Source organism: Larus michahellis, chromosome 2 (assembly GCF_964199755.1).
Source record: "Larus michahellis chromosome 2, bLarMic1.1, whole genome shotgun sequence".
NCBI classification, from domain to species: domain Eukaryota; kingdom Metazoa; phylum Chordata; class Aves; order Charadriiformes; family Laridae; genus Larus; species Larus michahellis.
Genome location: NC_133897.1, coordinates 77,349,053 through 77,373,468, shown reverse-complemented (window position 1 = coordinate 77,373,468; position 24,416 = coordinate 77,349,053). Strand labels below are relative to the sequence as shown.

Below are 24,416 nucleotides of genomic sequence, written 5' to 3'. Positions count from 1 at the left end.
TAAAAAAAACCCCACCACACTCATTCAGCTGATTTGAGGAGTGTGGCGTTAACTACCCAGCAAAGTGTAGGATGACTCATGAGTCAGGAGACTCCCGGTTTGAAAAGGTCCTCAATGACCGGGGGCTGGGCCCGTGTAGCCAGACAATAGGAGGTGGAGATGAACAACTCCAAGGTGCATCTCCATTGCAGCTTTTAAACTGAGCTGAGCGGGGACTCTCTTTGGTTTCCCTTGTGGCCCATCGCGATCTACAGTTTCCTGCCTTGTGTGAGCGCTGCTGATGAGCTGATCTCTTGGTGAGGCAATTCGGAGAGCTGGTGAGTTTTATACCAGCTGAGGGTACAGAGGGTAAAAGATTCCTGATGTCTCTCCCTCTGAGATGCTATTCTCGAGGGAAGGGTCTGGGACACCTTGGACGTATGAAGAGTTAGGACTGTGTCAGAAATACTTCAGTTGTTGTCATGAAACTCCCCTTATAGGAAACCCAGAGAAATGGCTAGGTGATGTGACGGAATGACCTTTCTAAGGCTTTGGCTTTATTTGCTGAATGAGTAGGAACATTGTAGTGATCATTTAGTTAATCTTCGATGGGCTCGGTTATTAGTGTGGGAAGGAAGAGAGGAAAGGAGAAGAGGGAAGATAAAAACAGGCTGTAAGACAAAGTATGTTGTGACAGTGGGACAAAATGTTCCATGACCCACTCAAAGAAGTCTTTGGACATTTTGGTATCTGCACAAGAACAGTTGTGATTGATTTATCACTGAGTGGTTACATTTCTTCTTACATTGATCGGGTTTGTCAAATCACGTCAAGCAGAAGAGAGAGCTTGCAATTCCAGGGAAGAGCTGTCTTCAGTAGAAACTATATCTGATGCCTGCAAAGGCCATCAAACCCAACAACAAGGTCTCTGAGCTGGACCCAGCTCCCTTTTTGAAGAAGACCTTTCTCTGTTTCGGTTTCATTGTCTAGTTACTGTCAGAGTTCTGGGTTTCAAAGGCATTCAAAAAGCCTTTCTGATGCCTGTTAGCCAATAAAAACCAAAAAAGAATAAAAATAACCCAGTTATTGCCTGGAATGGGTTGCTTTCCATTGATTAAAGTAATTCTTCGGGAGCTGCAATATCCCTATAATTGATACAAGGTATGGGGAAGAGTAATAGTGAAATTATGACTGCCTGTTTCAGTGATAGTTTATAATTTACCTGCGACATAATACCTTACCTGTAAGCATCTGTAGACCGTCATTCTGTTCCATCAGATCACAGCTAAAACTGATGCTATGTTGGCATAAGTTGGCACTGGTGCCACAAAAGGCAGAAAAGTTCTTTCTATGCCTGTCTGCTCCTTCCTGCCCCTGTGCGTGGCAAAGCTTTTGAGCAATAATGGCACAACATGATACTGGAAACAAATTAAAATACTTTTTTCTTTATTAGGACATTTTAAAGCTTGATCTGTTTTCCAGACTGGTTCATTGTGTAGCTAAAAAACTCGTGCTAGTGTGTGTGTGTGTGGGGGGGGGGGGGGCGGGGAATGGGTCTGAAGAGCAGGGACTGCTTAAATTAGCACCAGTGTCCCTACTGGAAGAAAAGTACCTCCTATCATTGTGTTAGACACCACTGTCTTAGTTATGCTGGTATTTTTCACATATTGTTATGGAAATGTGGAAGGCTTATGTGGTTTCTTTTGTTTTAATTTGTAAGCGAGGCTTTTGCATTACCACAGGTCTCTGGCATTGGTATCTTAGCTATGTGATTGCCTGAATATCACCTTGCTGTAGGGTATGGTTGAATTCCACTGAGAGTGTTAAATCCGGAGACTGTAGCAGGCTGTGTATGTATAGAACACCTCACTTTTGGTGTCTGGGGTAATCTGGATTTTACCTGTGTGGTTGCTTTCTGCTATAAGTGTGTTACATGTTTTCAAGTGTCCTCTGCTTTGCCCTCTTGGAAGCTAATTAACCTTCAAACATCAGGGTGGGTCCTCACTGAAAGCATTTCTGTGAAGAGCTAGCTTAAATTTACAATCTCCAACACAGGCAAATTCTGACAAACAGGATTTGTTTGGGTTTGGTTGGAACAACAGAGGATGGAGGGGCTTTTTCTTGGTGGAAGTCAATTGAAATTAGCTTTTTGATGGTAGAAATTCTCATCTTTTCTTGGGGATGTTGAAGCTCAGCTACTTTTGATACTTCAACCTGCATTTCACCACTGTGGCATATCATCTTTGGGGTGTGATCATTTAGGAACCTCGGTACATTATTTACCCAAATGAACCAGGATCTTTGGCTAAGTTATTTCTCCCAGAGTGCACTAAGAGTTATGTCTGTCTTGTGCTTCCCGCACAGGCAGGTAGGAGGAATGCCTGCATAATGTGAGGAATTGCATCATCTTCTGAGGAAGGGCTTGTGATCCTCTGAAAAGAATGAGGGCTTTAGGAGCTCGGAGGAGAGGCCATCATGTCAATTTTTGCGGGAAAAGGAATTAAATTGGTTTTAAATTACATTAAAGCAGAGTGCATTGAGTTGCTTTAAACATCATGTTGAGATGTTCCGACTCTGATCAGACAAAGAATAAAAGAAGCGTCTTATGATTTTGTTGACTGGCGAAAATAAAACTTTCAGGAGAATTGAAATTCCCAATGGAAACCTTGATTTAATGAAAACTGCCTTACTGATAAGAAAATATTTCATTTTTAAAATTGCTGACAACATTTACATTTAATAAGCACTTATCTTTATGTTGCCTATACTTTCCAAACTGCCTCTGTAACACTGACTCTAAAGTGTCACTGGTCTGAATGAAACAGAACATTTGGGCTACTACTCTAGTTCAAGCACTTGATCTGCTGGAGACCTTGGCTTTTCCATAAATCTTCTTTACCTTCTTGTCAATGAAGTATTAATCCTCATCTTTCTACTTAAAAATACTGAGTGGCTTTTGATGTAAGAGATGCTTTACTGGACTATCCCAAAGATCCACCAAGGTACTGTCCTGTCTTTAAATGACAGTAGTGAACAGATAAAGGATAGTAAGAAAGCACAGAGTGACTCTTCCTTTGGCATACCCTTCTCATTTCTAGGAAACAGTAATTTAAGAGCTTTCTGAGCTACGGTTTGCATTCAGTATTTAGTGATCTATAATGGATCTATGGTTCATAAACTCTTCTAGTCTCTCCACTATGCGATGTGGCAATATGTTCTGCAACTTGGTTTTATTTTTAAATAAAAATATAATATTTTTTAATTCTTTTTTTCACTAAGTATCCCCTGCTTTTTTTGTTGTTATTTTGGGATGTACAGGAAATACTTCCTATTCGTTTTTTATTAATCATTTCATATACATCTTAACCTCATTGATCTCTTCCCCAAACTGAAGAGTCATAGAATGATAGAATGGTTCGGGTTAGAAGAGACCTTAAAGATCATCTAGTTCCAATCCCCTGCCATGGGCAGGGACACCTCCCACTAGACCAGGCTGCTCAAAGCCCCATCCAGCCTGGCCTTGAACACTTCCAGGGATGGGGCATCCACAGCTTCTCTGGGCAACCTGTTCCAGTGCCTCATCACCCTCACAGTAAAGAATTTCTTCCTAATACCTAATCTAAATCTCCCCTTTTTCAGTTTAAAACCGTTATCCCTTGTCCTATTGCTCCATCCCCTGATGAAGAGTCCCTCCCCATCCTTCCTGTAGGCCCCCTTTAGGTACTGGGAGGCTGCTCCAAGGTCTCCCCGGAGCCTTCTCTTCTCCAGGCTGAACAACCCCAACTCTCTCAGCCTGTCCTCATAGGAGAGGTGCTCCAGCCCTCTGATCATCTTTGTGGCCCTCCTCTGGACCCGCTCCAACAGGTCCATGTCCTTCTTGTGCTGAGGACTCGAGTTTTTACTTCTTTGGAAACAGCTAAAAACTTCTGATAGTGCTTATCATTTGAGATCATCTGACCTCAAAAAAAGATGGAGAGACAACTGCACAAGCGATATGGATAGTATTCGGGTTTGTACCATGCAGTACTTGAGGAATTCAAACAAACTTCTAAAAGTTCATTTGTATTTTTTGTTTTCCAGGTTAGAAAAAGGTCTGGTCCCCAGAGTTCAACATTTTCATGTTTGTGATAAGTTGTAAAAGCAAGAACCCTGTGGCACTGTGAAGTGCAAAAAAAGATGGTGCTTTAAATTTGTCTTGGAGGGAGGTGGGGTGACCTAAAATAGACAAAAGCAAACTCAGAAGGACACCACTTCTCATAAAGATGTGTCTAGAGGCTTTGAGATCTAAAGCCTGTTTCAGCAGAGAATTCAGTTTTACACATAGTGTAGCTCAGCTTACCAGTCCTTGTAAATATCAGAAGTTCAAAAAACAAGTCCCTCAGAGTACCACCTGTTCTAGGAAGTTAGATTGTAAAGTTGTTAGTCTTGTCTGTCTATCCCCACCCATATAAAACATGAGCATTTCCATCCCATAGACACTTAAATTCTAAATACAGTCAGCAGAACCTTAATTTCAGCTGTTAGTTTTAAGAAAGTCTTGGAAGATTTCTCTTTAATTCTGGATATTACTACTTCCATTCTTCAGAACTGGCTCCAAAGTCTTTGATAGAGATTCACAGCAATTTAAGTTTATATGTGTATTACTGCTGTGTAGTACAAAATAAATCCTCTCCCCCAATAATCAGTAACAGTTAAAATTATTTTCAATTAACATTATGAAAATGACAATACTGAAAAATGTACTTCCACGGTCAGCTGTTTCCATCTTATTTCTCCTAATTTTATCTGTCAAACTGAATTCATCTAAATTTGGTTGTGACTTTTAGTAGGATTTTTGTTATTTTAAGTCTTAACATTTTTTTCAAGTAAGAACTTACTCCACTTTATTAGAATGACTTCCCTAATTTGTGACAGTATTTTCAATTCTCAGTTTCCCTCCCTTTTTACATAAATACACGTCACACTTCTTCAAATTATAGTCTTCATTGTTGCTAGATCCAAGTATTAGTAAGTCAATCTGATAACGTGGATGTACTATCCATCCTGGTATCCAAATACCTCCTTATTCAAACCGATGGTCACATCCAAAACAGTAGTAGTAAGCATTCCACTATAAATGTGTGCTGCCTTGGAAAAACCCTCCGAGGAAACACTGAAAAGCAAGCGCTGGTGAACGTGGGGGTTTTTGTTTTTGTTTTTTTGAGGGGGAGGGAGGAGGAATGGTGATGTAGACTGCAAACTGGATGCCTTGGTCTAGACAGGATCCTGGCACTTGGAAAGCTGTGAAGGTGTAAGAGAGAACCGGCACAACTGCAGAGTGTTTTAGGGTGTAAGGAGGTAGATTGAAACAGTTATATTATGACTAACAGTAGAAGAAAACTTACACTGTTTCTAATACACACGTTACACTCAACAAAAGAGCTTAACATTATGAGAGCAACAGCCAAAAGAAAAAAAAAAAGGCAATATAAATGTGTGCTCTAGCAGTAATTGGTCTGTGAAAGCGTATCTCTTTCATATCCTGTTATAGACTGGTGGCTAGGAAAAAACACCATCCCATTAAAAGTTAAGGTACTGTTATCAGCGTGTCTCTAAGGTACACACACACAGATGCATGCAAAATCCCTTAAGACATAACCTGTTTTCCCCCAGATTTCTTTTTGAAAGTGACACTCACTGTTTGTGTATAGTGGAAATTTAAATGAAATTTCACATTCATCAGTAACTTTATCCTTCAGGATTAAAGAGGAGTCTGTTTCGCTTCCCTTTCTCCTCACTCCAGTGAGATGTCACAGAGTCCTGTAAGTGTCAAGAAGAATAATTTCATTCAGAAATTGACATCTAAATATCTAGATTAAAAAAAAAGAAAAAAAAAAAAAGAAAAGCTTCACTTAAATGCTTTTCTAGTTTGGAAACAGTCATACATTGTGGAGTTTTTTTGAAACAGAGCTCTCTGAATGAAGATTCCAATCTGGTCCTTGAATAATTATTTCTAAATGCCGGATGACAAGTTAAAATGACACTGTGCCTACAAAATAAATATTAAAACTTTTACATAACCCTTGTTTCATTTATGGGGAGTACTAATATAGGTTCCTTGCATTTTTTTTTTTTTTTCTGGGTTGGGATGGTTTCATTTTTACTTATCCTCTTAGTTGTTTGATAGCAAGACTTCTTCAAACAGGCAGTCAGGGTAAGGAATACATAGAAGAGACAAAGTCCTAATCCTTTGTTTTGACACCACATTGTACTTGCTTACTGTGAAAAGATTCATGTCATAAAACAAATGATTAAAGACTTTGGGTAGAAAAGCTTTTGAATGAGATGAACTTTTCAAAATTGTGATATCACCTCAGGTAATTGAAGACATTCCAAAAACAAGGAGCGAAAGACAAAACATGCAAGCAAGAAATTGGAAGGTTTTAATTCATACACTTTCCAGTATTCTATAAAATGTAATTATTAGTTTTTAAGAATTCTTCGTCTTGCGATTAATTATCTTTGATGCTTATATACAATTTGTAATTATTTTCATGCATATAAACAGTATTTAGTCTTTAAAGTAATCTCCAAAAATAATGCATTCCTTCAGGTAACTTCCTCATCTCTGATTATTTTTTTCTTCAGGTTAAGGGACTCTGGGTTAAATTTCCTGTGTCCATGACAAAGCCATATAAACCATGCTGCTACAGAACTGCAGCAATTTTCACCATAATTCCACATTCTCATTATTCCAGAAAAACTCACCACTCCTGTTTCTCCACTTTTTTTTTCCTGCTCTGTCCCACTTCCATCACATAGGCGTATGATTACACAATAAACCAGCTGAAAACCAAAACATTTTTGGATGTATTTATTTGTAGGCAGATCCATCCACCAGTTTAATTCATAACATTGCTACTTTCTGGAAAAGGAAGGAATCAGCTATGTTCTTTACAGTAACAGAGCCAAGTTGTTCCAGATTCAACAGAATATGCAACACAGGTGTTTGTTGTCATGGAGTAGAATTACAAGAACAAGGAAAGGGTTTTTTTAGGATCTCATCTGTTGAGGGGAAAAAAACCTAAATAAATCTTATATTCCCCGAGAAATGTAGTACATGCATTACTAACATGCCTTTAAAAAAAAATAAAAACCAAAACATTTTATGAGGAAAGCACTTCTTAAAAGAAAAAAAAGTTGAAGGAATTATTAAAGGTTATTTAACTTTAATGCTTAACTGTTTGTGTGATTTCAGATTCAAGAAAAATTCTCACACTGATGGAATGACTAATCTCAATATAATGAAAAGCATAGCCTTCGAATCAAAGTGCAAATTAATTAGTGATAAATATATTGGTGACTGATTAGTAATAATAAAAATAGCAAGGAAAAAGGTGAACCTCAGTGTTACTTAAGTACCAAGATGAGGAAGATGCAGGCTCATGAACTACGTGACAAAGTACAGTGGTTTCGACACAGTTTCCAGGAAATCCCATTACAAAATCATTAGTGCTTTGGATTGTATCTAAATTTGTACATTTGTTATAGAGATTCAATTCTGTTCTGTGTAGCACCAATGAAACCGTACAATATCAATTAATTTAGTTTAATTCTTGAATAACTGTAAAGATAAAACTAAATGCTGTGTTGAGCAGCACTAATTGTACTTTATGGTGCTAAAGTATTAAGAAAGCTATCAAAAACTATCACAAAAGACCTTTAGTATGCAAAAATCTTTTTAAAAGATGCGTTTTAAAACATATTCAATTTAACCACAAGCTATTTTGAATTTACAGGTGATACCAGACATTGCCAAGAGTTGACTAGATTAATTACCAGCACCTGAAAAAAGGGAAACTATCTGTTTTAAAAGAAGATACTGAATTCAAAAGATTTTCAAAAAATGTGACTATTGCTAGAAACAGATGGACTCTTGGCAAGGAATTTGCAGCATAAAGTCTTTGGATGCAGTATAGGTATGCAGTAATAATGCTAGTTATAACGATAAATGTGTAGGGAGAAAGGAACTTTCACCTGTCCTTCCAGTCAAATTTGAAAGAAAGTGAAATATGACTCTGTATTTCAATGTTACTGGGACTGTACTATGACAAAATAAGTATAATGCCATATCCCTGGAATTTGGCAACTTGCTTCTAAATAAACTATTTCTATTTTATGTAGGCAGGGATTACCCAGGCTAGAAGTTTGGAAGACCAACATGCTAGACCTTGCCTGAGCATTCCCTGAATTTGATGACTTCTTTGTGCAAAGAAACCCACTGGCGTTACTTCTGCAGGGAAAGGTGTTTTGTGATGCAGTAGCTATTTTGGAAGGGTGACTCCCCACTGTTGATACTGGCCTGTGATGACTGTTTCTCAGTGCAGGCAATCCGCAAATAATGCTTATGTTGCAATGTGATGATAATTTTAAATAATTTTTACATTCTATTTGTGGCATTAGTTTGAATGTGATTTATTTTTTTTTTTCAACGGAGAAAGGGCAATAATGCTAAGAAGTTATATATGAAAAACAGCTCTTAAGTAAAATAGTGCTCATGCTTACAGTGCATATTTAAACTGACTTTAAGTATGAAAAGACATAGTGAAGGAGAAAATAGATACCAGTGTATTACGTGTTTAAGTCTTGATTCTCCATGCACACATTAGTGAATTTGTCTATTTCATAAACAAGGAGGTGAAACAGTCATTTATTCTCTACAGCCTATACAGTATAGAAATAATATTTTGAGATCCGTCAGTGAAATTGTACACATAACTAAAGCAAAAAGAAAAGTTTGGGCCTAACTTAAAATGCTTTCTAGATAATAAAAAAACAGTTTGTGATCAGTGACTGTACCACAAACAGCTGCATAGATTAAAGTGAACACAATGATTTTTATTTTTTTAAAAAATAAAAACAGTGTTATTTTGCAGAGTATTTTACAAATTACTTCAGTGTTGAAACTAGAGAAATGAGTAATGGTTTAATATGCTGTTACAGTATAAAATGATGAGGAAAATGATTCTCAAAGCATTATTTGGAGACCAAACTATGATGTAGGATTAGGAAAAACACTGCAAATAGCAGTATCAGATTCAGACAGGGACAAATACAGGGAATGGAATAAAAGGCAACTGAGACTGGATGAGATGGCATGAGAGATGATTTTTTTTTTTTTCTTTTCCAAGAACTACTCTTTAAAACAGATGAAGTGTTATCTTAGAACTGAGTACGGTGGGTGGGTGAGGATGAACTGAAAGCCAATACAGTATCCGTATCTGGTGGAAAATACAGAAAAATATGTTCTTCCTCTGCAAAACAGCACTTGGTAGTTTACTTACAATATTTTTGTAGTAATAACAGAAAGCTGACAGATTATTTTATATGACATGTCTACAGAGGGAAAGACTTGAATGTAAGTAGAGAAAGAAACTTGTGCTTGTAGAAGGTAACTCTTGGTTCCTTTGTTCTTTAACAAGTTGTAGTGCCGTGCCAACAATTCTGCCTGAAAGAAGATTACAGCCATGGTTCTTTTTAGGAACAAGCTCTGGCTTTCCACAGACTTTACAGAGCATTGGCAAAATTTTCAGGACAAATAATTTAGGTTTGTTTAGTGTCTGCATTGTGACCTTAAAGGGCATAGTTTTTAAGTGTTCTATGAAGAGTGGAATGGCTACTTCATGCTACAGCCAATTTTGAGATGATGTTTTCTGGACAAAAATAATGGGCAAGAAGAAGTGTTCTGAGTAACAAATCACTTTTCTTGTTTTATTACCTGATTCTGGAAATTACTTGTATCTTTTCTGATCTTACTTCATTCCAGCGGATAGTGAATAGAAGATTCTTCTGAAGCAGGTTTTTATAGCTCTATTACTTCAGAAATTCTTGTTAACCATGTAATAGAAACGTTGCTGCTAGCCAGCTTTTTAAAAAAAATATTAATTATTGAAAAATGAGTTTAATTACCTCAACACAAGTTGCTGTTAATGAAGCTGCCATTTTCCAAGCCGAAAATACCTTGCTTTTAGTGTTGTTTGTTGTCATTGCCAGAGCATGAGGGATTTTGTGATGGGACAACATATTTTATGAACCAACATTGCGGTAATCAGATTAATATCTAGTGTCTGTTACTTTTAGTATGCATGTATGAACTGGTGGTGCACAGGATCAGTAAATAATGGAGCTTAAGACAGCGCATATTTTCAAAAGACAATAGAAGAAACTCTTATAGGCATCAGTCCCTTTGATTCAGGACTTGTGGTATCAATGTAATACATTAGGTTGAATGACTAGTAATTTGATGTTTAAAAGTATGTATCATGCCTAAAGCATTAGATACATTTGGGAAAATCATAATTATTGGAAATATATTTTCATACAAATTATGCCAGCAGGAGGTATATGCAAGTTAAAAACAGTGATACAACATAGGCTAGTTTTATTTCTGATTGGCATGTTTGAAGGACGAAAGGATGAGGCTTAGGGACCCCTTGAAGTTACAAATACTGGTGAAATAAGAAAGTCATTTGAACACATACATTATGGCACACTACTACTGTGTCATGTGTGGGCCTAGTAAAAAGTTAATTATGTGCCAAAGATCACAAACTTATTTGTATGTACTTTGATATTGTTATTTTTTTGTTAGGAAGGTACACACTGGAAGACCATTATAAAATTTCCCGGTTTTTACAAACAAACTTCAAAACTTTGCAAGCTGGAAGAATCTTTGCCGTGCAGAGTTACCAGTGATCCCACAGCTTTATTTGAACCCCACAGAAAAGCAAATGGGAGAGCAGAGTGATGGAAGCTGCAGTGGTGTTAAATAAGAAACTAATTTAGGTTCAGGCTAAAAGCTGGGGAAATGGAGGGACTTGAGACCTAAAACAGAGAAATGCCTTTTTCCTACTGGAAAAATAGTTCATCTACTAATAAATCCCATAGAGAAACAGAATGTCAGATCTAAGAGGCAGCTGTGCAGCATTGAGGTTGACTAATTGGGGGAAATTTCCATATCACCAGCTTTTCTAGATGGGATTAGATCAAGTATTGAGAGAAGTCATATTGCAGGCAGAGTGACTGGAGACCTGTGCTCATACAGCATCAGTACGTTCTTCTAGGACATGTTGGAATTGAGGTAAGGAATACAGAAAGAGCCAGTAAATAATGTTTGTAACTATGATCTGGTATTGTTTAGTATGTTTTTCTGTATTTGAAAGCAAAAATGCAGTCATGGTCTTGTATCCAGAAGCTTGAACTATGTCTTGCTGAAATAAGCTTCTGGTGCAAGGGTGAAAGAGCCTGGTAAGTGCGTGTTGTGCCTTCTCGGATGCAGTGATTCCAAAGAAAGCTGTCGCTTCTACCTTTATTTAGGACAAGCACCTCAGGACCTCTAAAAGAAAAAAGGAAGAAGAGACTGCTAAGCTTATAAGAGCTTATGTGAGGTCTGTGTCCCTTCTTACTGAGGTTTGGTCAAGTGATATGCAGTAGCAGATGCATGTCACTTTCCCTTCTGCAAGCAGTAGCCTGCTGAAAAGCCTTGTTTCATGTTGGTAGATAAAAGTGTTATTGTAGAATTAAGTGGAATTTGATAAATTAAGTACACCATACCGAGTTCACTCTTCATCCATCCTGTGATAAAGTGTTCTCTAACGTATTTGGAGTGCAGTTTTGCTGTGACCTACTCTCGCCTTATGACAGTCTTTAGATAAAATATTTTGAGTCTTTATCAGTCAGTTGTCTTTATAGAGTCTTTGTAATTGAGTACTGTTGAAGGTTCAGTTTCTCCTGCTTTGAAAGCAAAAGTCTATAGTCTTGATCTTAATGTTGATGAAGTCTTCAACTGCTACTCTGTGTTATTCTAGCTGAAGGATAAAGTGACAATATTTCTATTGGCCTTATCCTTTAAGTAAATAGCAGTCAAGCTGTTGAAGCTCTTATTGTGAGGTAGCTTTAATTTATTACTACATTTTCCCAAATTATCACATCCCAAAACATGATCATCTTTAGTGAGAATTTTGTCTTTCATGTTGCCAGAGTTGCCAATAATAAATATACGTTTCAGTTTTCTATATTTTTTTCTTTGAGATAGTGTTGGTTGCACCAAGTTTGAGACCTGTACTTTTCATGACTGCAGTGGAGAGATACCAGCAACAGAATTTGACAAGCACAGCTGCAATATTTACCTCTGGGGAAAAAAAGACCCAGGATTTGCTTCCTTGGGTATAGCTTTTACAAATGAATTGAAGATGGGAACAATTTCCTTTGGAATTCTATGTGTGGGTGATGCTGAGATCTTCTAGTAACTAGTGATAAGAAAAATTTTAATAACTTAATCACACAGTAATACATATGTAATAGCTTTGACTGTGCAAAATGCGTATCTTAAATGAAATGCTAGTAGTTTTTAATAGTTTCTTCTGATTAAGGCCATTTCCATTTAAGAAGATAAGCCTATTTGATGCTCCTTGTTCTTATTTCAAAAGGAGGAAAACAGTGTGTGTTTGGTAAGAATACATTGTTGCAGGCATTTGTTTATATTCAGTATTTGTATAGATATTAACAGCTTTTCATGTATTTCCATTCTGCTTTTGTGCAAAATAGAAAATATGTAAGTCTATCTTACCTCTTTGTAAACAAAAGGTTAGAACAGTTATGAACAGTGAATTGATGAGAGTAAGATTTTCTAACGTTTTTTTGCATTATCTAGATAACTATAATTAGGGTAAAGCAGTTGATAAATTCTGCAGTAGGCTGTAACTTGCACCACAACCGCAACTTGCTGTGATTGTTTCTATGTAAATTGTATCTGGAAAGATCTATGATGTTATTTTAGCATCAGTCATCAGTGGTGACTTGTGAGGAAGTAAAACTCAAGCAAACTGCAGTGAGTTAATTCTCTAAAGCAAAGAGACTGTGTCACAGGCCCTCCCTCCCCACCTGTTTCCCTGGTGTCCTCCATGGAAAAGGCTTCCTACTAAGATCTTTTTTTCTGATTGCAAACTGTATTTTTCAATAGACCATAAAGGAAGTGCAGGTACAGTGACACTCAGTTTGTTGAATGTTAAGTACGAGGCATAAAACTTCCTAAAGTGCCTTTTCAGGAGGTGATTGTGCAGCCAGGCATGGCACATGCCACAGCTGTGATTCCCCAGAACTATTGGCGTTGATGAGAATGTGGTAATTAAATTATTTTGTCTATTGTCTTTGTTAAGACTATGGAAGGATATAAGTCATAAAGTTGATGATAAATTACGAGCTTGACTGAGACAATTGTATTTTTATAGGCAACTTGATTAGAAATTTATACAGAGGGTGAATTAAAACTTTAATTATGGACCTGCAGGCCGGTATATTAATTGAATGTTGCGGATAGCCACGAAGTTAGTACTTGCATGACTTGTGCCCAGGAATCCTAAAAGAATGGATAGTCTTTGATTGAAAAAAAAGCTTGGGGAAAAGAGAAATCTTAATATTTGTTTTAGCATAGTTATTTAATTTTTGGAAGGAGGGCTGAGATCCCCAGTTCTCTTTATTGCACTGCCAGCCTGAAGGACCACCGGAAGTGTATTAGTCCTTCACGTGACGCCTGCTCATACACATAAATGTGTTCCAACTTCACTGCACACATGGCTTCCTCAAAAGAAGGCTGGGAGCAGCTGCAGGTTGTAAAGCGATGATCCTGTATGAACTTATCCTGCTGGTCCCAATTGCCAGAAGACAGTTGAGTGGGTGAACTCTGTATTGGCAGGCCTTGGGCCAGATCAGGTATCATCCCTCATCCCCGAGCTGTCACAAAAGTAACACGAAAGCTATATCATCTGCTATAGCTAATTTGACAGAAAGACAATAATCTGCCCGCATCTGATCCATGTTTATTTTGTACAGCTCTGGCTTCTAGAACAATATATATGTAATACATTCGTCACCATAGCCAGAGAGTCCTGTACCATATAGACGCTCTGGCCAGTCATCCCCTAAGGATGCAGCGGCTCAGTTTACAACAGTTCATCAACTGTTAATCCAATCACTCTGTCCTGCTAATCAAATCAGTCAGCTCCAGGAGCGTGTGGTGGCAGGGTTACGTTGGCTGCCAGGCTAATGCAAATGGAGTAACATGGAGCTGCAGTGAAGATTAACTTTGGGATTTATATGGTATCCTAGTGTAAATTTTTTTTAATATTATTTGAACTTAAACCGTACAATACCATGGTTTTAGTATTCTGAACGTATGTGTATTAAGCTGTTTTTAAAATTTACCTGCCCGTGCTAACTGCAGTGAACAATGTTCTGAACTGGTGTTAAGTCATACTATTGGAAATTATGTGTTTTCTAATAAAATGTGTACACTGAAGATTTTAGTGCATATTTTGCAGACCTTAGGGTGTATTTTGACATCCTCGTCAAATTTGTTTTTGAATAACTGTCTTCCCAAAACTACTTTCTCCTTTTACCTTAAGCAAAACTTGTCACGTTAAGTGAGTTCATGTGTTGTATACTGCTATATATTAGTTGTATTCTATATTAAAAAATGCATTTATGTTATTTACAATAAGAAGTATTTGAATACTGCTTGTCACTGACTTCTGCTAGATTTTAATAAATAGAGGATATAGTCATTCATAAACATTGCTGATTGCTTATGGATGATCATTTGGGTCCCATTTGTATGTGGAATAGTTTCCAACTTAACCAAGGGTGACTGTTCACGTGTAGCACAAACATGCTTGAGACTTGCATTTATTCTAGCTTTAGTCTCTGAATTGGGGAATGTCTACAGTAGTAATTTGGCTCAACTGGAGAAAATCAGTAGAGTGAAGCAGTTGGTGCTGTGACCCCCACCTCTACACATTCCGCTGTGCAGCACTTTTATTTTGGACTAGATTTAGTGGAGCCTTTCGGGATCAAATATCTGTGCCACAAGGCGTGTTGAAAGCATTCAGAGCTGTTATTTGCTTGGACCTGTGTGCCCCCTTAGGGGTTGAAGCATGACAGATAACACCATTGCATTGGTAACACCATTTCCAGTTTATATTTCTCCATAAAGAAACCACATCACTTACACAAAAACTGGTCTGTGAACGAAACTATTGGACAATAAGTGGGAATAGTGTGGAGGGGAGAAGGATTTGCTTCTAAATTGCACTATTGCTCTGAACACAAACACTGATGTAAACATAGCCTTCAGATAACAGAACAAAACCTTCTCCTACATTTTGCAGGCAACAGATAAGAGTATAAAATCAAATAGATTCTATTCCGTTAACTTTAAATTACTTTAGCCTGACATGAATGTGAGGACAGAGAGGAACATCATGGGAAAGGCAGTGCTCCTTGAATATTTACATGCTTGCTTAGATGTTTATTTTGCTCCTGCTGTTTTATTATTCCCCCCCTTGACAGCTGTACTTTTAGTTTAATCTCTTCAAATCTTCTGTTAAAGTATGATCTTTATATATATAAAACATATACATACACACACACAGAGCGTGCCTTATACAAAGTTTGCAAATGTGCCCAAATTACAATACATTAGACTGAGAACATTCTCTTGAATTTCATCCTTACTGTGATTGACCTGAACTATAGTCTTTCATTGTGGATTAAGGTTGCATGTCCTTTTTCTGACCATAGCAGAATGAAGAGATTACTGTACCTGTCCTGCCCATAGGTATTTTTTGCCCTCTGCTGGAAGTTGCAGTCCTCTTAGATGTGTCAGGAAATACCACATATGTGGCTGCTCTCCAAACCAGTTATTTCAGGATGCCAACATTAGCTCAGGTATTCTTAATATCTAAACCAGGTCACTTTGACAGCTACATTAGGGGATAACTGCAGAATCTGTTGTGCTGACAGATGGGGAGGAGCTGCTGTTGTCTCTGAGCGCAGGACAGGGAGGAGCAGTTGCAATGTTGCTGTTTTCACCTGGTGCAGCTGTAGCCAAACAGCACTTTGGCCTCCAACCTTACCTTGTTCCTGTCTATTTCTTCAAAAAATATAAATGCAGTGTATTTTGTTAATAAAAACAATTAAAATCAAAGTATTTGCTTATTCAAGGAGAGAAAGCAAACATGACTCATTCTCACCACATTCATGGAAAGAAGGGAACTTTACCATTTTATAGATAAGAAATCTCAGGTATAATTGTGGTGTGTGGGATTGTAATTTGGGCACTCCACTGTTGGATTATACCTCTGAACAGCGCGTTTTCTTTCTGTCAGTTTTTCTGCAGGCTGAGTTTTTGAGTGTCATTGATCAGTACCCCACGTGGGGAAAGTGATAACTTAGCATGCTAAAATAAACCGGGAGATGTTATCTTTTGCCACGCAGATAGTTTGCCTGATACCTTTCCCTCACCCTTGTTTTGTCTTTCCTTTTTATATAATTTTCCTTTTTGTGTTGATTATTCCACAACACTTGAAAACTAACCATTAGCTGTAAATCCTGGCAGTACAGAACTTCTTAATTACTAAAAATAAATATTACCCTGTGGCAGAAGGGATTGGACAAAGTAGAAATGGTAGTTGGCATGAACTAGTTGTCACCAGTATTTCTGGTGTGATCACGGCTGCGGATGTGGTCTAGCTCTTACCCTGGTGCCTAGGGGCACTCTGCCAGTTTTTAACTCTCTGAACTAACTTGGCATAAGATCAGAAAAGCACCAGCTTAGCTCCAGGATAACAATAGTGGGGGGAGAAGCAATACTGCCCGTGTGGATGTTACCTAGCTGTTCCAACAGGTTAGCTGTATCATCAAACCGCATCATAACCAATGTGTTGGGAAGTAGGAGCGTAGACTTTTTTTTCCCCACCCAGTCATGTTCTTTTTTAATTTTAATATTTGGATGTAAGTCATTAGTATCTTCTAACATAAGACTTTGAGGTGTCTTGCATTATATTTCATGTCCTGTCACCACTGGTATATCCAAGTAGAAATGGACTTGGGCACACTTTCTTTTTCAGTAGGAAACAGGAAGTACAAGTTTGTGGTCTCTGCCATGAAATTGAGTTTAAATATGCCACTAGTTCCAGATGAATATTCCTATTCCTGTTCTATACCCGAACTCTTTGTACATTGTGGAAGCATTCCAGTTTCCTCTTTGCAAGTCTGCATGAGAAAAATGTATGTAGCTGTTATCACCAGCAGTTTTTCAAGTGGTCCTAGGGGAGTTAGACTAATGAAGCTGAGGCAATCCAAAAAGTCCCTCAATAAAGCTCTGAAGCCACATGATAAATTGTGTATCGCAAGTTAATTGCTATAATTTTTGTGTTGTAAATAAAATAGAAATAAGGTGTCTTCAAGAAGAATTAAAAGGTTAGGAAAAAAAAGGCTCCTTTTAATCAAAAAGAGCAATGTCAAAGTAGGCTTTGTTGCAGACTTGGACAATACAGCTAAATATAATTGTTTTCTTTATGCATTTCTGTTTGCTTTATAAATCATCGGGCTGAGAATGGATTTTTGCGTCTCATGTTCTAGAGTTCATCTGTTATCTCTGCAAGGTATCTGTTTTTTTGGATGAGAGGGATGGCTTCCTACCTGAAAAGGGCATGTCCTTAATGGGTGGCCTTTCAGTATTGAAAGACATTAGTAGAACTTTGTGCCCAGTAATTGATGCTGTTTGTTACAAAGATTTCCTGCTAGAAAATAAGAATACATTGCTAGTATTAGAGATCTTTCTCCGAGAACCGTGTTTTTAAAATCTATCTTAGAAGGTCAAGACGGGGAGAGAGGATAACCAAGACTATAGCAGTAACGGCTTTTTTGACAATATATCAGGTTTGATTCATGAGTTTGGTTTTATTTTTTAATTTAACATTTCTGGCTTAATACTTGAAGGTCTTTTTACTCAGTCTGTACTGAAACAAATTTGAAGGCATATTTCTCCATAATAACTTTATTATTTGAGGTAGCGTTTTTGTTAAGATGTTCTTAAATACAGTTTCATGGAAAAAGAATAGTTTCATTTTTCTAGCTGCATGGTTTTTTTTAAGTTCAGTAACTTTACTAAAAAGTTAAATAACCAGAATAAAAATTTTAACAGTTTATCTAATATTTGGACAATCTATATTGCATTACTCTCTATAAAATGTATTGTATTGTGCAACTGAGTAACAAGGTAAAGGTGGAGCTAGTTTGTGTTTGGTTTTTATTTGTGTGGTGTTGTTTTGGTGGGGTTTTTTTAAGACTTATGGAAACAGCTGTGCAACATCCTAATGACAGGACAACATAGTACAACACCTGCAGGGTATCACATGAAGTTGTAGCATGTGTAGTTATATTGCTGCTCCAATTATAATACTACTAATCATTTAACCTCACTGTTGAAAACCAGGCAGTACATTATGATAACATGCCACTTATTGAACTGAGGTGCACTTTTAAGAGAATCTGTTGTCAACAGTCATGATTCGGTAATGAATCATATATGTGAATACCATACATACCCGTATTTTCCTTCCTTCCTTCCAACTGTTCTATAGACATTCCATTCGGTTAATGCCACTCCAGTAAATGTTACTGGTCTTCAGAGGTTCTCCTAGGTACATGGGTACATGTGATCTTAGCTTACATGTGTGGTCTTTGTTCATGAGGGGCTAGGATTTAAATTGGTAAGTGATAGTCCCATCACTCCCCCTCCACCGTCTTTTTTTTTTTTTTTTCAAATAACCAAAAGGAAGGTAGAGATGGGGAAGAAAGCTGTATTGGTCCCATAACTGAAGTGGGCTGGAGGGTTTACCAGAAGGATCAGCCTGGGTAGGAAAAATGAAATAAAAAGGGAAAATCCTAAGACTAGCCTTGCACTTACATCTTTCTTTCTGTAAAAGAATTCCCCTTCTGCAGGACTAGCATGACTGGCATGAGTTTTGGTACGAGGCATGAGCCTCTGTCCCTGCAGCTGCTGCTGTCTGCCCTGTCGGCTTTACCCCAGTGCCTGAATTCCTCTAGCCTGTGGGTCCCACGTGCAGTTTTAGCATGTGCATGGTTAATACTCGTGACATAAATATCGTCTCTATTTGCAGATAAGTGAGGCATGGTAATTTGTTCAAGTATGTCTATCAAAGACTCTGGCCAAAACAAGTTCTCTGTTTTCACAAGAACAGCCTCTAAAAAAATCTTCTGTATTTGCCCCAATTTCTGAGCTGTACCATATTGTGCCTGGTAGCTATGGGATAGCTCATTGTAGGTAAGAGATTCTCACATATGCCTTATGCTAAGCAAGCAAATTATTCAAACAATATCAAATTGACAAGTTTTGTAACCTACTGTATTTATACAGCATATTTAAATGTGATCTCTGTATTCAGAGAGGGAAATCCTATCTATGTTGAAGTTGGTGTCAAAACTTCGCTGGGGCCAGTGCTGATTGTCAACCGTGATGTGTCATATTCAGATGTTTGTGCACGCAAAATACTTACTGAAGAACAATTATGATATTTTAGAACATCTTTTATGATAGGGAAGTAACAGTCTGAAGTTTAAAGAGGAATTTCCAGTCAGCAGTGAAAGACAGTAAGCTATAGAGCTACAATACAAAATTACAAAACTGCAAGAGCATTTCTAAATCTGTCTACACTTAACAGATTATTTGCATTCAGGTTTCTCACTTGAGTTGTATATCTGCCCATGTCTAATGTTGAATTTTCCTTTTAACAGGTAGAAAGAATTGTTGACAAGAGGAAAAACAAGAAGGGAAAAACAGAGTATTTAGTGCGATGGAAAGGATACGACAGTGAAGATGATACATGGGAGCCAGAACAGCACCTTGTTAATTGTGAGGAATATATACATGAATTTAACAGGCGCCACAATGAAAAGCAGAAAGAAAGCACATTAACCAGGACAAACAGGACCTCTCCAAATAATGCCAGAAAACAAATTTCTAGATCTACCAATAGTTCTTTTTCAAAGACATCCACTAAATCTTTAGTTATGGGTAAAGACCATGAGTCAAAAAATAGTCAACTCTTTTCTGCCACCCAGAAGTTCCGGAAAAACAATTCGCCGTCTCTTTCTGGAAGGAAAAATATGGACCTTGCAAAATCAGGTATTAAAATCCTCGTGCCCAAAAGTCCAATTAAGAGCCGGACAACAGTTGATGGCTTCCAGAATGAAAGCCCGGAAAAAATGGACCATATAGAGCAGGATCAAGAAGACTCTGTAGCACCAGAAGTAGGAGCAGAAAAACCAGTGGGAGCTTTATTAGGACCTGGTGCAGAGCGTGCTAGGATGGGGAGCCGACCAAGGATACATCCGTTAGTGCCACAGTTGCCAGTGCCAGTAACAGCCACAATTGCATCAGCATTAACAATAAATGGAAAAGGTACGTGCACAAGTTGGTCATTTTTGTGTACATTTTTCATTTGACTGATCTTATTTGCCGTTCAGATGCAAACAAATTACCCACTCTGTTTCAGCCATGTTAAATCAAGTCTGGAGAACTTCACAACTTTATTTTACATAACTATATGACTACAAAGCCATTTCGAATTTTGCCAGCTTTTGCTTTCCTCGCAGAGATTCATTGGTATTTGTGTTTTCAGAATCACCACAAGATACATCTGTGTTTGCCTTGACATTGTGTGGTACACATACTCCGTGTACCGCTTCCAGAGATTATATCATTGCTTTAAGTTTCTTTAAATAGGTCAAATTTGTTATTAATATTAGAAACATAAATTATGGCAACAGATGAATGAGGTGAGCGGGGATTCTTCCTAACATTTTACATATCTATTTTGTTATAAATATTGCCTGGGAAAAAAAACTGAGAAAATGACATTGCTTAAAAACCCAAGTTGGTTAGTTTTGTTTCAGTGAAATTTGACCCAGTAGTGGAGATACATATGCCTTCTGCCTGGACTGAGTTCTGTCTTCATTATATTTTATCAATATTTTGTTGTTTATACCTCATTTGATATTGAGAGTTTATTTAGGTTTGATGCCTGGCTTGTTAATATCTCGGTAGATTACAGTACAACCTGAAGAAACTGACAAATTTGTGACACCAATGAAACCCAAACTGCTTTTGTTGGAGGAAGCCGTTTGTTACCCCAGTCAAGTGAGACCCTCATTTAAGACTTCATTCTTGTGCCCCAAACTTCTGTTCTTCCCCGACAGACCCGGGTTGTTGTGTAGTCACACGTGTTCTCTTAAGCATGCTTCTGGGGCTACGTTTTCAAGTGTAATACTGCATCTGCAAATAATATGCAGCAGGTAAAATATGCAGGTATGCTATTGCTGCTGGCTTGCTGGAAAAATTGCTTGAAAACCAAGGACCTGGGCCTGCCAAAAAACATGTTTACAGACAAACTACGTAGGCACAAAAATGTGTTGAAGACTTTGGGATACTTTGTGTTGGGTGCCACACTGTTGCTTGCTTTCAGATTTTCTGGGGAAAAAAAAAAAGCTGCAGCAGGAGAGGCTGCAAAGCAGTGGACAAGGGAGGAGTATGCTCCTGGAGCTGTGGTGTCAGGTCACGGACCAACCCATTTTGCTGCAGATGAACTAGGTAACCATGGTAATGCACACACGGATGCCAGGAATATCTCTTCCTTTGCATGGGCTAAAGAAGGAATGTAAATCTCAGAGGATGTAAACAAAGCTGGAGGGGAAAATTCAAGAGATGCCAGTATGTGAGTTTTCTGAGTAGGTGAGGTAGAGGAGTGTGTTTGCGCTTGTGACGGTTTTGCGATAATTAATATGCATTTTGGAGTATGGTGCTGTTCCTAGTGAAGTGGTTGGTAAGTGCTGCCTTTGGCATCCTGTTTTTTTGCCTTATGGCATTTAGAAAAAAAAGTGGGACACATAGGAACTTCTTGAGTAAATCAGTAACCACAAATGATTAAATCATTCCCACTAACCTTTCACTCTGGTAATAACGGTACAGCGAGGGCCCAGTTACAGGGCATCAAGTGGAAGTGGAAAGACCTGCACCGGAACGGTAGTGACACAGAAAATAGTAGCTGAGGTGCATTTATCTGTTTCGCTGAGATGTTACAATTTCTTCAACTGCCACTACCTCCTTCAGCTCTTCATAGGCATTTGTCTGGGCAACTAAAATTGAAAGCTACCGAATGACCCTAGGGATGATGACAATATGACATCATGCTTACCTTTTCCTATGACCTTAAGGTGTAGATCAAAAAACAGGAGAGCCAAGGAGACAGCCACAATATGTGGTTACCCAAAAATATACAATGTGTTTCTACGTTCTATCTACCACAGGAGGGATATTAGTTCAAGTGCATTAACTGAGGCTTTCCCTCTCTGTTCTGAAACACCCCTTTCAATCCCCAAGCTGAGCTGTGCTGCTGGGAACTGGATGCCAAATATCCAAATTTATTTCAGCTTTGCAGGCAGTTATGCTCATCTGCAACACTTTGGGGGGTAACATACAAATCGCACAGTAATTAGCTGATTATAAAACTTAGAAACAAAGTTGCAAAAGAAAAATACTTTGTGTTTATATCTGACATCAGTTTCTTTTTCTAGCTTTTTAGGATTTCTTGGGCAGATATCTTTCTCACAGAAACCCAGGCTCCAACTCAGCCATTCTGCTTGGCCAGAGTGGACCTTTATTTAGAGAGAAGACAAGAGAGGCAGCCCTGTCTCCTACAACTAGCTTGGCCTTGGAGCTTTCTGATCTGACCTATTCTCTGTCTCTTCATTAAAGCTGCACTCTTCTCCTTGCTGTTTTTATTTTTAATTTCACACTGCTATTCATTAAAATGTAGTAAATCGATGCTTCCCTCCCTCCCCTGCGTGGGGCTGTCACGGTTCAGCATCCTGTTTCACTCCTTACTCAGGACATTCCTCCTGTCTTAAATGGACACCTCATCACATTTTTGATACCACCTCAGGAATCATACATCATGAGATGTATTCATTTTACAGAAGCATCATCAAATTCATACTTTTATCTTCATACGCACCAGATCTGACATATTAGTAATACAGATGATAGATCTGGCATTCGGAACACTCTTTCCAAACTTCCCACCTCCTCCGCATACACCTTCTGTTAATTTTAAGAGTTCCTACTTCCACATGGATGATGCTGTCAGGAAGACAAAAGTATGTTTTGGAAAATAACTTTTTACTTGAGCTGGTTTAGAAATTTTTTATCAAAACATTTTCATTGGAAAAACACAGTCAAAACAGAAATCACTAATTGGAAAGCATAATTTTGAAAGATTCTAGAAAAATACATATACTTCAAAAAAATGTAGACAAGTTTTTTAATTACAGGTGACTTACATTTTGATTTATATTTTCAAAATAATATTGAAAAATAATTTAAAATTTTAATATGAAAACGGTGGTTCTAATTTTGAGATTATTGCTATGACTACTTTCGAATTGTGAGTCATGTTGGTTTTTTAGTCCTACTTCAGGATAGTGCAACTCTTCAGCATTTAGTCTGTTCTTTATTTGTTTTTTCCCAGCCTTGATTTTTTATTTTTCATTTTTAATGTAATTTTTAATAAGAGTACACACCATGAAAAAAACTTGTATGCACAGGAGAATCCCATGACTGCAATTACTAGGAAATATTAGTATTATTGTAACACCTAGTCATGCTATTCAGGAGACAAACTGCCATGATGCAGTTCTTTTTCCAAAGTTCCTACAGTCTCAGAAAAGGCAACTAGAAAATATTTATACAAATATGTAGGGGCGCTAGGGGAATAAAATAACAGTAATGTTTGCTCTGGGAGTTGGTGGTTTCTGCACACTAAAATCTAGCTGCTGTCCAAAGTATATTTTTAAACAAAGAAAATCATTGTATTGAATGTTCATATTTTAAAGGCTTGGCCTTGAAAAGAAGTTGGTGGAGTAATATACTACATACAAGTCTAAGGAGGGTGATATATGTAAGAAGTGGGAATAGATCACTGAATGAACGTTGCTGGGGTTCTGTTTTGTTGAAATATGTGGTCATCATCAGCTGCTGCTAAAAGTTAATAGAAGCGATCCTTAAGTGGATGAATGAAACAGAAAAATGCCGCCAAAAAACTGAGTGTTGTTGAAAAGTTGTTAATGGTACCTACAAGCAATGCATATTACTCAAAGCTAGGCAAAACAAAAAAGTGATTTCATGTCTACCAATAGGTTCTGATACCTTTAAAATTTTTGAAAGCTTCCTTCATCAAAATTGAATAAAAACTTAGCTTAGAAATTTTATTGCAAAAGTTTTAGGCGTAGTACACTCATAAATAGCCAGGGAACTTCTATTTAATAGAGTACACAAGAAGTGAAAACTGTATAGGGAATCTAATCTGTCAGTCATACAAGGCTAGAGAGGAGTTGTCTTGCAATTTTAGAAAGGAATAAAAGATCGGATTGATTGTTCACCTTCTGCAAAACTTGATCATAAACTAGGTGAATACTATTGCTTGGCAAATTCTAGTTGCCTTGCTGTATTTTTTTTCTTGGTCACCCTGTAGTTGCTACAG

The 24,416-nt window shown here is 37.7% G+C and overlaps 1 protein-coding gene across 2 annotated transcripts in view; it reads left to right on the top strand.

Moving 5' to 3' along the window:
- CDYL (chromodomain Y like) overlaps window positions 1–24,416 on the top strand; it is a 102,619-nt gene that overhangs the window by 26,952 nt on the left and 51,251 nt on the right. For both annotated transcript variants that reach the window (XM_074576036.1, XM_074576039.1), the window contains exon 2: window positions 19,615–20,281. In XM_074576036.1, coding sequence (XP_074432137.1) covers window positions 19,615–20,281 — 667 coding nt within the window. The remainder of the gene's footprint in view (window positions 1–19,614; window positions 20,282–24,416) is intronic.